General features: G+C 43.3%; 1 protein-coding gene across 1 annotated transcript in view; it reads right to left on the bottom strand.

The window, feature by feature from the left end:
• The window catches only part of LOC137372112 (ADP/ATP translocase 4-like), a 138154-nt gene that overhangs the window by 56920 nt on the left and 67568 nt on the right, over nucleotides 1–13666 (bottom strand). Inside the window, exon 6 of the mRNA XM_068035581.1 lies at nucleotides 3558–3683. Coding sequence (XP_067891682.1) covers nucleotides 3558–3683 — 126 coding nt within the window. The remainder of the gene's footprint in view (nucleotides 1–3557; nucleotides 3684–13666) is intronic.

Below are 13666 nucleotides of genomic sequence, written 5' to 3'. Positions count from 1 at the left end.
TGGACTAAATCACACAAAAAGGCGGTAAACCAGACAAAATGACTTTTTTTTCATCAAAAGTTGCACAAATGCCTGTTTCGAACTGGAGAAAACCACCCAGCTAGTCAGGTTCGCTTAGGTGCTGACCTTCAACACAAAGACAGTTAATCCATCAATTGTTGCGTTGGCAAGCAGATCATTAACGCCTGGACAGCAATGTTATTGCTGTTACCACCAGGTGAGAAAGAGGTCTAGGGTTCCCTTTCAGCCTTCACCTGGTCTTACCATAACAGGGTTTAATTTTAAATACACCGTGTTTTTAGCTCCCCCTTGGTGAATCCTTGTTCACCGTTTTCCAATTATAAAGCAAAGAAACCAGCACAACAGGCTTTCTTAGGTTTAAAGAAAAGTTGAAATTTATCAAACTTGAACTCTAATTCGGTTAACGCCTACAGATACACGGTGCGCCCAAGCTAGCATGCACATGCGATACACACAAGCAGATAAAGACAGAAAGAAAACAGAAGAAATAAAGTGGAAAGATTTGAGGCAATATCTGAAGAGTTGTTGTTAAGGTTCTGCAAGCTCATTGTAGAGTCCTTGATTGTAGGTAGATCTTGCTTTTCGTTGGGGCCCAGTTTTCTTCTTAAACCTTGCTCGCTGTAGGAGACTTTTCTCTCTGGGGGTTCATGTGTCTTCAGAGGCTTGTGAGAAAGAGATGGGAGCAGACAGGCAGGAGAGGCTGTGGTGAGCCAGCCATGAGAGATCTCAGTCCAGGAACATTCTGATTTCTGCCCAAACTGTTAGTACAAATTCAAAAAACTCAGGTTGCCCAGCAGGATGACTAGCTGGTTTGACAATGTCCATTTGTGTATTTGGCCATCTTAGCAGTCAACCTGGAATGCAAGCTCCCCCACCTTCGATGTATGTTAGTATGCAAATGTTTTTTCCAGCCACGGCTGATCGGTTTAACAAGTCATTTCCTTGCTCTAACAACAGTTAAATATCAATGTTCATGACAAAATTGATGTGCCTCATTCTTGGCAGCTGGGGGCCTAGCATGACATCTCCACAACCAGCAGAATGAAATGCGATTTGAGAAAAGCACATTTCATTCAAAGGGTCGCGAGAAAATATAAGATACAGAAAAAACCCATGCATTTCTCTCATTCATTCACAAATCCTAAAACTTATTAAAATATACAATGAATGGTAGGACCTTAGGAAGTACAAAAGGTCAGCGGGACCTTGGTGTACTTGCCATAGATCAGTGAAGGCAGCAGCACAGGTAGATAAGGTGGTTAGGAAGGCATATGGGATACTTGCCTTTATTAGCCGAGGCATAGAAAATAAGAGCAGGGAGGTTATAATGGAGCTGTATAAAATTCCAGTTAGGCCACAGAGTGGAGTACTGTGTACAGTTCTGGTCGCCACACTATAGGAAGGGTGTGATTGCACTGGAGAGGGTGCAGAGGAGATTCACCAGATTCGCCTGGACTGGAGCATTTCAGCTATGAAGAGAGACTGAAATGGCTAGGGTTATTTTCCTATGAGCAGAGAAGGCTGAGGGGAGACCTGATAGAGATATACAAAAGTATGAGGGGCATTGATAGGGTAGATAGAAAGAAACTTTTTCCCTTAGCGGAGGGGTCAATAACCAGGGGGCATAGATTGAAGGTCAGGGGCAGGAGGTTTAGAGGGAATTTGAGGAAAAATGTTTTCACCCAGAGGGTGGTTGGAATCTGGAACACACTGCCTAAGGGGTGGTAGAGGCAGGAACCCTCACAACATTTAATAAGTATTTAGATGAGCACTTGAATCGCCATAGCATACAAGGCTATGGGCCAAGTGCTAGAAAATGGGATTAGAATAGATAGGTGCTGGATGGCTGGCATGGACACGATGGGCCAAAGGGCCTGTTTCTGTGCTGTATAACTCTATGGCCCCTTTTTTGGCATCCCAATAAACATGTGGTTCTTTTTTGGGGAAGTTTCTCTTCCGTTTGCCCATTTCCATGGCTGCCTAGGCTCTTTGTTCCTGCTGAGGTAATTTTCTTTCCCCAGGAGTGTCAGGTCTCAGCTTGCCATTTTAGCTGCCCTGCCAGTTTCTCAAAGGACACGAAAAATGCTTCTAAATCCTCCTCATTGAATTTTGGAATTAATTGAGCTAGTTTACCAATTTTGTACCCAGCCCTGAATTATTATTCTTCTTTGGCCTCCTTGTCTCGAGAGAGAATGGGAAAGCGCCTAGAGGTGGTCAGTGGAGCAGCGCCTGGAGTGGCTATAAAGGCCAATTCTACAGTGACAGACTCTTCCACAGGCGCTGCAGATAAAATTGGTTGTTGGGGCTGTTACACAGTTGTCTCTCCCCTTGCGCCTCTGTCTTTTTTCCTGCCAACTGCTAAGTCTCTTCGGCTCGCCACTCTTTAGCCCCGCCTTTATGGCTGTCCGCCAGCTCTGGCGATCACTGGCAACTGACTCCCACGACTTGTGGTCAGTGCCACAGGACTTCATGTTGCGTTTGCAGACGTCTTTAAAGTGGAGACATGGATGGCCGGTGGGTCTGATACCAGTGACGAGCTCGCTGTAAAATGCGTCCTTGGGGGATCCTGCCATCTTCCATGCGGCTCACATGGCCAAACCATCTCAAGCGCCGCTGGCTCAGTAAGGTGTATATGCTGGGGATGTTGGCCGCCTCGAGGACTTCTGCGTTGGAGATACAGTCCTCCCACCTGATGCCAAGGATTCTCCGGAGGCAGCAAAGATGGAATGAGTTGAGATGTCGCTCTTGACTGTCATACGTTGTTCAAGCCTCGCTGCCATAGAGCAATGTACTGAGGACACAGGCTTGAAACACTCGGACTTTTATGTTCCGTGTCAGTACGCCAGTTTCCCACACCCTCTTGGCCAGTCTGGACATAGCAGCAGACGCCTGTCCCATACACTTGTTGATTTCTGCATCGAGAGACTCTTGAACCACTTCCAGAGCGTGGTCGCCGATATTCTTGGATGGAGCATTTCTGATGTCCTGTCCCATGATCGTTTTCTTAAAGCTGAGGGTTAGGCCAAATTCATTGCAGGCAGCCGCAATCCTGTCGATGAGTCTCTGCAGACACTCTTCTGTGTGGGATGTTAATACAGCATTGTCAGCAAAGAGGAGTTCCCTGATGAGGACCTTCCATACTTTGGTCTTCGCTCTAAGACGGGCAAGGTTGAACAACCTGCCATCTGATCTTGTGTGCAGTAACTTTGGAACTTTATCTATGTTAGTATTTTCTGGCTAAGGATACCAATAGTAGCTAAATCTGTCTGGGTAGTCTGTCTGCAACGGTGGCAAAACAAAACAGGCTTGTTTCAAAATTACACTGGACGTCCAAAGATGCATAAGTGTCTCTAGTGAAATTATATCTTGACTAGCTTCCAGTTGTGTAGATAGAGACTGACTGTTACCATCTAACATTGATTAATTCAAACCAAATGCGGATATACTTGATATTCTGCACAACTCAGAATTAGCATTCGGAAGGATATTTGGACTCACAATTTATCCAAGAAACAACTTCAAATTTCAGTACAAACCTGCATCATCAAGCGTCTTCTTACAGTATCAAAAGGGTAAGATAGTATCCCAGAAAACGAGGTCACACCTTGAGCAATGATAAATGACACATAGACAGGAGTATTCTTCTGGTCTGGTAACAGACCCTGTGGAAGAAAGCAGAACATTTTAGCAAGCAATATTTAAAACATAGAGAGAGAGTTAATTTTCTTCTTCACTGCATGTTTTTCTGTGAAATTAATGGAAAGAAAATTGGGTGGATTCTATAACAGGTGGTGTACCACTCCCCTAGATTACCACCTATGTGAAGACATAAATACACAGGGGTAAATTTTCAACAACTAGCGTTTTTTTAGATTAGATTAGAGATACAGCACTGAAACAGTCCCTTCGGCCCACCGAGTCTGTGCCGAACATCAACCACCCATTTATACTAATCCTACACTAATTCCATATTCCTACCAAACATCCCCACCTGTCCCTATATTTCCCTACCACCTACCTATACTAGTGACAATTTATAATGGCCAATTTACCTATCAACCTGCAAGTCTTTTGGCTTGTGGGAGGAAACCGGAGCACCCGGAGAAAACCCACGCAGACACAGGGAGAACTGCAAACTCCACACAGGCAGTACCCGGAATCGAACCCGGGTCCCTGGAGCTGTGAGGCTGCGGTGCTAACCACTGCGCCACTGTGCCGCCCTAGGTTTTGATACAATTGTGCCTCAAATGTCAGGCTTGTTCTGAGACCACTGCAAACAACCCTTCATTCAGCAGCTAGGTTGCATGATGTATCCCTCAGGAAAGCCTTATTCCACTGCATGTATTCACTCCCTTCCAACTTGGTAAGCTCAGATCAAGAAGTCAGCAGATTGGAGACTGGATCCACATTTATCTACTCAAATGCACTGACTATTATTCAACCTCTCTCCTTTTCTATGTTTTAAGTGTAATACATTGGCACACATTTGGAACATAACTGCCAGCATTTCAGTGAGATTGGTATTGAAATGGGTGAAGCATGACAATCAGAAATAAAAACAGAAAGTGCTGGAAATAATCAGCAGGTCAGGCAGCATCTGTGGAGAAAGACGCAGAGTTAATGTTTCAGGTCTGTGGCCTTTCATCAGAACTGGCAAAGGTTAGAAAAGAATTAGGTTTTAAGCAAGTGAAGGGGGTGGGGAGGGGGTGATGATGGTGGGGAAAAGAACAAAAGAGGTGTGTGATAGGGCAGAGCGCAGGAGAGATTAAATAACAAAGCTGTCCTGGGACAAAGGCAAAGAGTGTGTTAATGCTTGTGGTGAAAGACAAAGCATTAGTCCAGAGAAAGTGTTAATAGCGGAATAATGAGAAGCTCTGTCTACATGAAAAACAGGCACATGGTTACAAAGATAAAAATAGAATAAAAAAAGGCCAGTCATGCTCTGAAGTTATTGAGCTTGCGTTGATGTTCACTGGAACACTGGAGCTGGCCAAAGACAGAAATGTCGGCATGAGAGTGGGGGGGGAGGGGCGGCAGTGTTGAAATGCCAAGCGACTGGAAGCACGGGGTCATGCTTTTGGACTGAGTGGCGGTGTTCCGCAAAGCGGTCACTCAATCTGCGTTTGGTCTCCCCAATATAGTGGCGATCACATTGTGAGCAGTGAATACAGTATACTAAATTGAAGCAAGTACAAGTAAATCGCTGCTTGTGTGCTTGGGGCCTTGGATGGTGTGGAGAGAGGAGGTAAAAGGGCAGATATTACACCTCCTGAGATTGCATGGGAAGGTGCCGTGCGAAGGGGACAAGGGGTCGGGGGTGATGGAGGAGTGGAGCAGGGCGTTGAGGAGGGAATGATCCCTTCGGAATGCTGACAGGGGAGAGGAAGGGAAGATGTGTTTGGTGGTGGCATCACGCTGGAGGTAGCGGAAATGGCGGAGGATGATCATTTAGATGTGGAGGCTGGTGGGGTGGAAAGTGAGGATACGGGGAACCCTGTCATGGCTCTGGGAGGAAGGGGAAGGGATGAAGGCAGAAGTGTGGGAAATGGGTCGGACACGGTTGAGGGCCCTGCCAACCACAATGCAGGGGAATCCTCGGCTGAGGAAAAAGGAAGATGTGTCAGAAGCGCTGTCGTGGAAGGTTGCATCATCAGAACAGATGCGTCAGAGACAGTGAAACAGGGAGAATGGGATGGAGTCCTTACAGGAAACAGGGTGTGAGGAAGTGTAGTCAAGGTAGCCGTGGGAGTCGGTGGGCTTATAATGAATATCAGTTGAGCGGACCGACCTCATTCTGAGGACAGAAACAAAAACAAAATAAAAGTGTCACAGGACAGTCACAGGAAAACAGGTATGTGATTGGTGAGGTTTTTTTTATCATTTATCTTTCAAAATGCAGGTAATTTTAGTAATTGTAAGGTTTTATTTGCTAATGGTAATAAATAATAATAATAATAGTAGTAAAGATTGGGTTGTGAATATTTCCTATGAATTAATTAAGTAAATAATTAATTAGTTATTTAAAATGCATTAAGGATGGCAGGGCAGGTGATGGGTTGTAGCTGCAGTATGTGGGAGCTCATGGACAAGAGTGTGACCGTTGGAAAATATGTCTGCATCTTGAGGAGCCTCGGCTCAGAGTCAGTGAGCTACAGACGCTGCGATGCATCAGGGAGGGGTAAAGTTACCTGGACACTTTGTTCCAGAAGGCAGTCACACGCCATAGGATAGGGTCTTCTGATTTGGTCAGTGGTTAGGGACAGTAGGGTGTGACTGCGAGTGAGGCAGGTAAGGGGATTGAAAAGGCGGAAGTGGAGAAGGCTCAGCCCTTGCAATTGTCTAACAGGTTTGAGGTTCTTTCAGCTTGATTGGATGAGAGCGAGGGCCGCAGGGTGGACGAACAAACTGACCATGGCACCCTGGTACAGGAAGCCATTCAAGTTGGGGGGAGTAAATAGGGATGTAGTGGTAGTATCTTCAGGGGGATAGCAACAGTTCTCTGCAGCTAAAAGCGAGAGTCCAGAGGGCTGTGTTGCCTGCCTGGTACCAGGGTTCAGTACATCTGCTCGGGGCAGGAGAGGAAGTTGCAGTGGGAGGAGGAGGATCCAGTTGTTGTGGTCCAAGTGGGTACCAATGACATAGATAAGACTAGGAAAGAGGTTTTGCATATGGAGCATGAGCAGCTAGGGGCTAAATTAAAAAGCAGTACCTCAAATGTAATAAATCTCTGGGTTATTACCTGTGCCACGAACAAATTGGCGTAGGGTAAATAAAATTAGACAATTAAATGCGAGGCTCAAAGATTGGTGTGGGAGAAATGGGTTTCGATTCATGGGGCATTGGCACCAGTACTGGGGAAATGGGAGCTCTACCGTTGGGACGGTCTACACCTGAACTGTGCTGGGACCAGTGTTCTGGCGAGTCTTACAACTATGACAGTAGAGAGGGCTTTAAACTAAATGTGGGGACGAGGGATCAAGTGAGGGGAGATGTGATCATTTAAAGAGAGAGAAGGAGGCAAGGCAGCAATAAGGATAATGATAAATCAGGGTGTGACAGGACGGGACAGTGCATACAAACCCAAGAGTGAGCCAGCAGATAAGACTAGAGATTGTGAACTAACAGAGTGGGCAGAAGGTTCGGGAGGTGAGACAAGCAGAATGCGACAGGGACAGAGAGTTTAAGAGAAACTGTACATCAGCATATAAGAACAATGAAGAGAATAGAAGCAAACAAATGAAATTACAAGGTGCGCAAAGCATCTGCAATAAGACAGATGAACATGATTTAGATCTAATCACCATTACAAAGACATGGTTACATGGCAATCAAGGTTGGGAAATAAATATTCCAGGGTACACAATATTTCGGAAAGACAGACAGAATAGCAAAGGAATAGCACTGATGGTAAAGGCTGACATAAGGGCATTAGTGAGAAAGGATCTAGCCTCAGAAGATCATGAAGTAGAATCAGTATGGGTGGAAATAAGGAATAGCAAGAATCAGAAAACACTGGTGGGAGTAGTTTATAGGCCCCCTAACAGTACTTATACCAGTGAGCAGAGCATTAAAGAAGAAATTACTGGAGCTTCTAACAAAGGCAATGTAATAATTGTGGGGGATCTTAATCTTCATATAGACTGGAACAATGAAATTGGCAGGAGTGGTCTAGAACATGAGTTTGTAGAATGTTTTTGGGACAGCTTTTTGGAGCAATACGTTGTGGAGCCAACTAGGGATAAAGCTATCTTAGATCTACTATTGCGTAATGAAGCAGGGTTAATAAACAATATCATAGTAAAAGATCCACTGGGAAACAGTGATCGTAATACCATTGAATTCCATGTTAAGTTTGAAATTGACATGCTCCAATCACCATCAAGAATCTTAAACTTAAAAAAAGCCAATTACATAGGCATGAGGGGAGAACTGGCTAAGGTAAATTGGGTAAATAGAGTAAAAGGTATGGCGGTAAATGAACAGTGGGAAACCTTTAAAGAAACAATTCAAAATGTTCAACTAAAATACATTCCTTTGAAAAACAAAAACTCAGCCAGAACCCAACCTTGGCTTACTCAGGAGGTTAAGGTTCGTATTAGATTAAAAGAAAAGGCTTACAACGTTGCAAAGAAAAAGTAGCAAGTCTGAGGTTTGGGAGTGTTTTAGAAAACCAGCAAAGGGCCACCAAAAAAGTTGATAAAAAAAAGAAAAAAGTTGAGTATGAGCGTAAACTAGACAGTCACATAAAAAGCAGATTGTAAAAGAGCTTTCATAAGTATATCAAAAGGAAGAGAGTAGCTAAAGTGAACGCTGGTCCCTTGGAAGCAGAGAGAGGAGAAATTATCATGGGGAATGAGGAAATGGCAGAGGAACTGAACAAATATTGTGTGTCTCACTTCACTGTATAAGACACAAGTTCCATACCAGAAATAGACAGCAACCTAGAGGAAATTAAGTAAATTCATATCAGCAGAGAAAAAGTATTGGAGAAACTTAGGGGACTAAAATCTGACAAATCTCCAGGACCTAATGGCCTACATCCTAGGGTTCTAAAAGAGATAGCTGCAGATATAGTGGATGCACGGGCTATGATTTTCCAGAATTCCTTAGAGTCAAGAAGGTCTCAGATTGGAAGTTAGCAAATGTTACACCGCTTTTCAAGAAAGGAGGGAGAGAGAAAACAAGGAACTACAGGCCAGTTAGCCTAACATCAGTCATTGGGAAAATGCTGGTATCTATTTTTAAGGAAGTCTTAACAATGCACTTAGAAAAGCACAGTATGATTAGAACAAGTCAACATGGTTTTACTAAAGGGAAATCCTGTTAGACAAATTTATTGACAGTTTTTTGAGCACGTAACTAGTTGGGTAGATAAAGGGGAACCAGTAGATGTAGTATACCTGCATTTCCAAAAGGCATTCAGTAAGATGCCACAAAAAAAGTTAATTGGCAAGATAAGGGCTCATGGAGTTGGGGGTAATATATTAGCATGGACAGATGTCTGGTTAAGCAGCGAGTGGGCATAAACTAGACATTTTCAAGTTGGTAGGCAGTAAACAGTGGAGTGCCGCAAGGATCAGTGCTGAGGCCTCAGCTATTTACAATCTACATTAATGACTTAGATGAAGAGACAGAGAGTAATGTATCTAAATTTGCTGATGGTACAAAGGTAGGTGGAAAGGTGAGCTATGGGTTGGACACAGAGAGGCTGCAAAGAGATATAGACGGGTTAATTGAGTGGGCAACAAGATGGCAGATGGAGTATAATGTAGGAAAGTGTGAAGTTGCGCACTCGGTTGTAAGAATAGAAAAGCAGAATTTTTTTTAAAGATGTGAAACTTGTAAGTATCCATGTTCAAAGAGACTTGGGTGTGCTTGTACAAGAAATGCCTAAAGTTAACATGCAGGTACAGCAAGCAATTAGGAAGGCAAATGGCATGTTGGTTTTTATTGCAAGGGGATTGGAGTACAGGAATAAGCAAGTATTGCTACAATTGCACAGGGTTTTGGTGAGACCACATCTGGAATACTGTGTGCAGTTTTGGCCCATATATTTAAGAAAGGATATACTTGCATTGGTGGTAGTGCAGTGAAGGTTCACTAGATCGGTCTCTGGGATGAGGGGGTTGTCCTATAATGACAGACTAATTGGGCCTGAATTCTCTGGCGGTTAGAGAAGAATGAGAGGTGATCTCATTGAAACATGTAAGATTCTAAATGGCCTGAATAGGGTAGACACTGAGAGGTTATTTCCGCTGGTCAGGGATCTAAAACACAGGGGCACAGTCTCAGGATAAAGGGCCGATCATTTAGGACTGAGATGAGGAAAAATTACTTCACTCAAAGGGTTGTGAATCTTTGGAATTCTCTATCCCAGAGGGTTGTGGATGATCCATCGCTGAATACACTTAAGGCTGGGATAGACAAATTTGTGGTCTTTCGGGAATCAAGGGACATGGCAAGCGGGAGTTGAATCCTAAGATCAGCCATGATCGTCCTTAATGGCGGAGCAGGATCGATAGGCCATATGGTCTAGTCCTGCTCCTATTTCTTGTGTCCAAAAGAGAAGTAATCATATACGTAGCTTGGAACGTGAAGCCGTCCCATCAGCTCTTTTAACTCAGTTAATCAATTTATGGATCCTTTGCAGGAGAATGGACATTTTGATTTGGGAAATGCCCTCAAACTGGTTCAAAGGTTGCAAACTAGCAGATGTGAGCAAATTGTTTTTGTCTGCTATCTCATCAGGCTTCTCCAGCTAATATGGACAACCATTGTCTCTAATGATTGAGCCAACAAAGAGGGTCTTTTTTTTTTAAAGAGAAGCTCATCTGGTTGTCCACTAAGCTGTTGAAATCTAATTGGATTGATACTTGTATATACTCAGAAACTTTGTAATGGGTATCAGTGCTAATTCAGTAGTTCACATAATTCAACCACTTAGCTCTGTCACAGTGATAAGTTATAATAAAAACTCCATGTGTTTTGAGCCCATATATGGCCTACAACTTCACAAACAAATCTGGTAAAAGGACTCAGGCCTGGATTTTACCTGAATTTACAGTTCATTTTCGTGTGATTTCTGGGAAGCAGGAGAAGGAAATGCAATTCTCTGCCAAATTTCCCACTGGAACAATGCTAGATACTGAATACACCTCCCCTCCCGACGAATATGTAGGTAGGCACATTCAAATAAATTTTTAATGGTGGGGATGTTTTAGAGAAAAGGTTCTGTACCTGTACCAAAGCACATTGCACCATTTGGGCACACCCAAGTATCAGGAAATAATTTAAATAGAAGGAAAATTAGTTTCTTTCACAGGCATGAATCCAATTTTTCAATATTCATTGCACCTAGGCATTCTAGTGCGCTTGAGTGCCGACCTGGAATATTTCCCTTATACTTTCTCATTATGGTAAATGGCTGTTTTTTGGTAACTGGACCAAGGTTTACAGTGGTGTCCTCCAGGAGTCAGTACTAGGATGACTGCTGTCCTTGATTTTTTTTAATGACTTAAGACTTGGGTGTACAGGGCACAATTTCAACATTTGCAGATGACTCAACGTGGAAGTATAGTGAACTGAGAGGAGGATAGTGATAAAGTTCAAGAGAACAGACAGGCTGGTGGAATGGGCAGACATGTGGCAGGTGAAATTTAATGCAGAGAAAGGCACAGTGATACATTTTGTTAGGAAAACCGAGGATAAGCAATATAAAGGATACAATTCCAAAGGGCATGCAGGAACAGAGAAACCTGGGGGTACATGTGTACAAATTGTTGAAGGTGGCAGGGCAGGTTGAGAAACTCGGTAAAATGGCTTGCAGGATCCTGCTCTTTATCAACAGAGGTACAGAACAGAAAAGGAAGCCAACTTTGATGAGCCTTTATAAAACACTGGTTCAGCCTCAAATGGAATATTGTGTCCAATTCTGGGTACTGCACTTTTGGAAGAATGTGAATGCTTCAGAGGGGGTGCAAAAAAGACTTACAAAAACTGGGTTCAGGGATAAGGAACTTCAGTTAAGTGGATAGATTGGAGAAGTTGGGGTTGTTCTCCTTAGAGAAGGTTAAGAGGAGATTTGATAGAGAGATGTTTAAAGTCATAAGGGGTCTAGACAGAGTAGTGTGACACTCACGTAAAGTGCAGCGATTGAAACTAAAAGAACTTAACCTGAAGAGTTATAAAAATAGACTTTTCTTTTTCAAAACAAAGTGACGAATGTGCTAGAAAATGGCCCCCAAAGGTCAAAAGACATAACTTTGTATATTCAAACTGTCTGGAAAAGACAAAAGAATATATTCAAACCTAAAAGGTGTCAATTACACCAACCCTGAGCCCATCAAGAGACTTTTGAATTGAACAGGCTCTTCTGAAACAAAGAAGATGTGAAGTAGCCACATCCTAGGCCATTGTCAGTCATCTCAGGGATGTTTGATGTCGCCCAACAGAGGCAAAGGTGTGAAACCATTTTTGACCTTAAAAAGGTAGCTCTCTGGAGAGAGGAGGGAGACCCAGGAAGAAGCATCACCAAAAGCTTGTCCAGCTAAAAGCTGGGAGAAAATTCAACAAGCCAAGAAGGAAGGCACCCTGCTGTGAATTCTACATTTTCCATTTGGGCAGCAGTGAATTGGAAGTGATCCCCTGTCTTCAAACTGAACTTTCAACCAAGAGAAATCTATAAACATCTCAGGCCTGTAACTAAAGAGAACTTGACCTCTGAGAGACTTCAACAGGTTGACTGTGCACCCCAAAACCCTAACTCACTTAAAACCACTTGCCCCTTTTCCTCTCTATCTGTCTCTTGTGTGTGTGCGCGTGTACTTGCACGCGAGTAAATGCGTGAGTGGGTGCAGTTGCGAAACTTTCGGGATAAGGCATATTGCTCAATAAATAATCAATCTTCTGTTTTAAACCTACCAGATAAACTGTTTCTGTCTGTTTATTTGACAAATAAAACACAAAGGGATTTAAAACCCTAATAATACAAACACTTGCTGCGGTCAGGTGGGAGTTGAATAGTGGGAATCACGTGGCTGTAACAGTAATTAGAGAGAAACCCCTCCCATTGGCAAAGGGGTCGAGAACCAGAGGACACAGATTTAAGGTGAATGGTAAATGAACCAAAGATAGCATGAGGAAAAACTTTTTTACGCAGCTAGTGGTTACGATCTGGACTGCATTGCATGAATGGATAGTGGAGGAAGATTCAACTGTGGCTTTCAAAAGGGAATGAGGCTCGATGAACCAAATGGTCGCCTTCTGTGTTGTAACCATTTTATGATTCTTTAGAAGCTTTCGGCATCAAGTTGTGTTCATATAAACATATGAATTAGGAAGAGAAGGCCACTCAGCCCCTCGAGCCTACTCCACCGTTCAATAAGATCATGGCTGATCCGATTGTAACCTCAACTCCACATTCCCACCTACACCCCGATACCCTTCCACCCCCTTGCTTATCAAGAATCTATCTCTGCCTTAAAAATATTCAAAGACTCTGCTTCCACTGCCTTTTGAGGAACAGCATTCCAAAAACGCTCAAATCAGAGAAAAGATTTCTCCTCATCTCTGTCTTAAATGGACGATTCCTTACTTTTAAACAGTGACCCCTAGTTCTAGATGACAATTTTGAAAATACTGGTCCCTTTAATTAACCAGGACTTACTTCAGAGTTAATAGAGAGCAGATGATGCACATTGCAGCTTGTATTTAAGGGCTGGGTTTTTTCCCCCCAGTCAGGGGAGTTACTTCTGTACAGGGAGTTAGTCCAGAAGGGAAGAGTGGAAACAGGTATTTGTATTGAACTGTGGATTGAGATAAAACAGTTGTGGATCACAGTATGTCTCATGCTTCCTGATTTTGGTGAACAGGTATCTGTCAATTGATCACTAGATTCTCCCACAAAGGTAAACATCCTTTCCACATCCATCCTGTCAAGACCCCTCAGAATCTTATATGTTTCAATCAAGTCGCCTCTTACTCTTCTAAACTCTAGCGGATACAAGCCTTTCTCATAAGACAACCCATCCATTCCAGGTATTAGTCTAGTAAACCTTCTCTGAACTGCTTCCAATGCATTTACATCCTTCCTTAAATAAGGGGACCAATACTGTCGTTATGACCAGATGCGAAAGGTGTCCAGGCA

The sequence above is a fragment of the Heterodontus francisci genome, chromosome 1 (genome assembly GCF_036365525.1).
Source record: "Heterodontus francisci isolate sHetFra1 chromosome 1, sHetFra1.hap1, whole genome shotgun sequence".
In the NCBI taxonomy this organism is placed as follows: Eukaryota; Metazoa; Chordata; class Chondrichthyes; order Heterodontiformes; family Heterodontidae; genus Heterodontus; species Heterodontus francisci.
The sequence above is the reverse complement of the archived record's forward strand: the minus strand, read 5'-3'. Positions and strand labels throughout refer to the sequence as shown.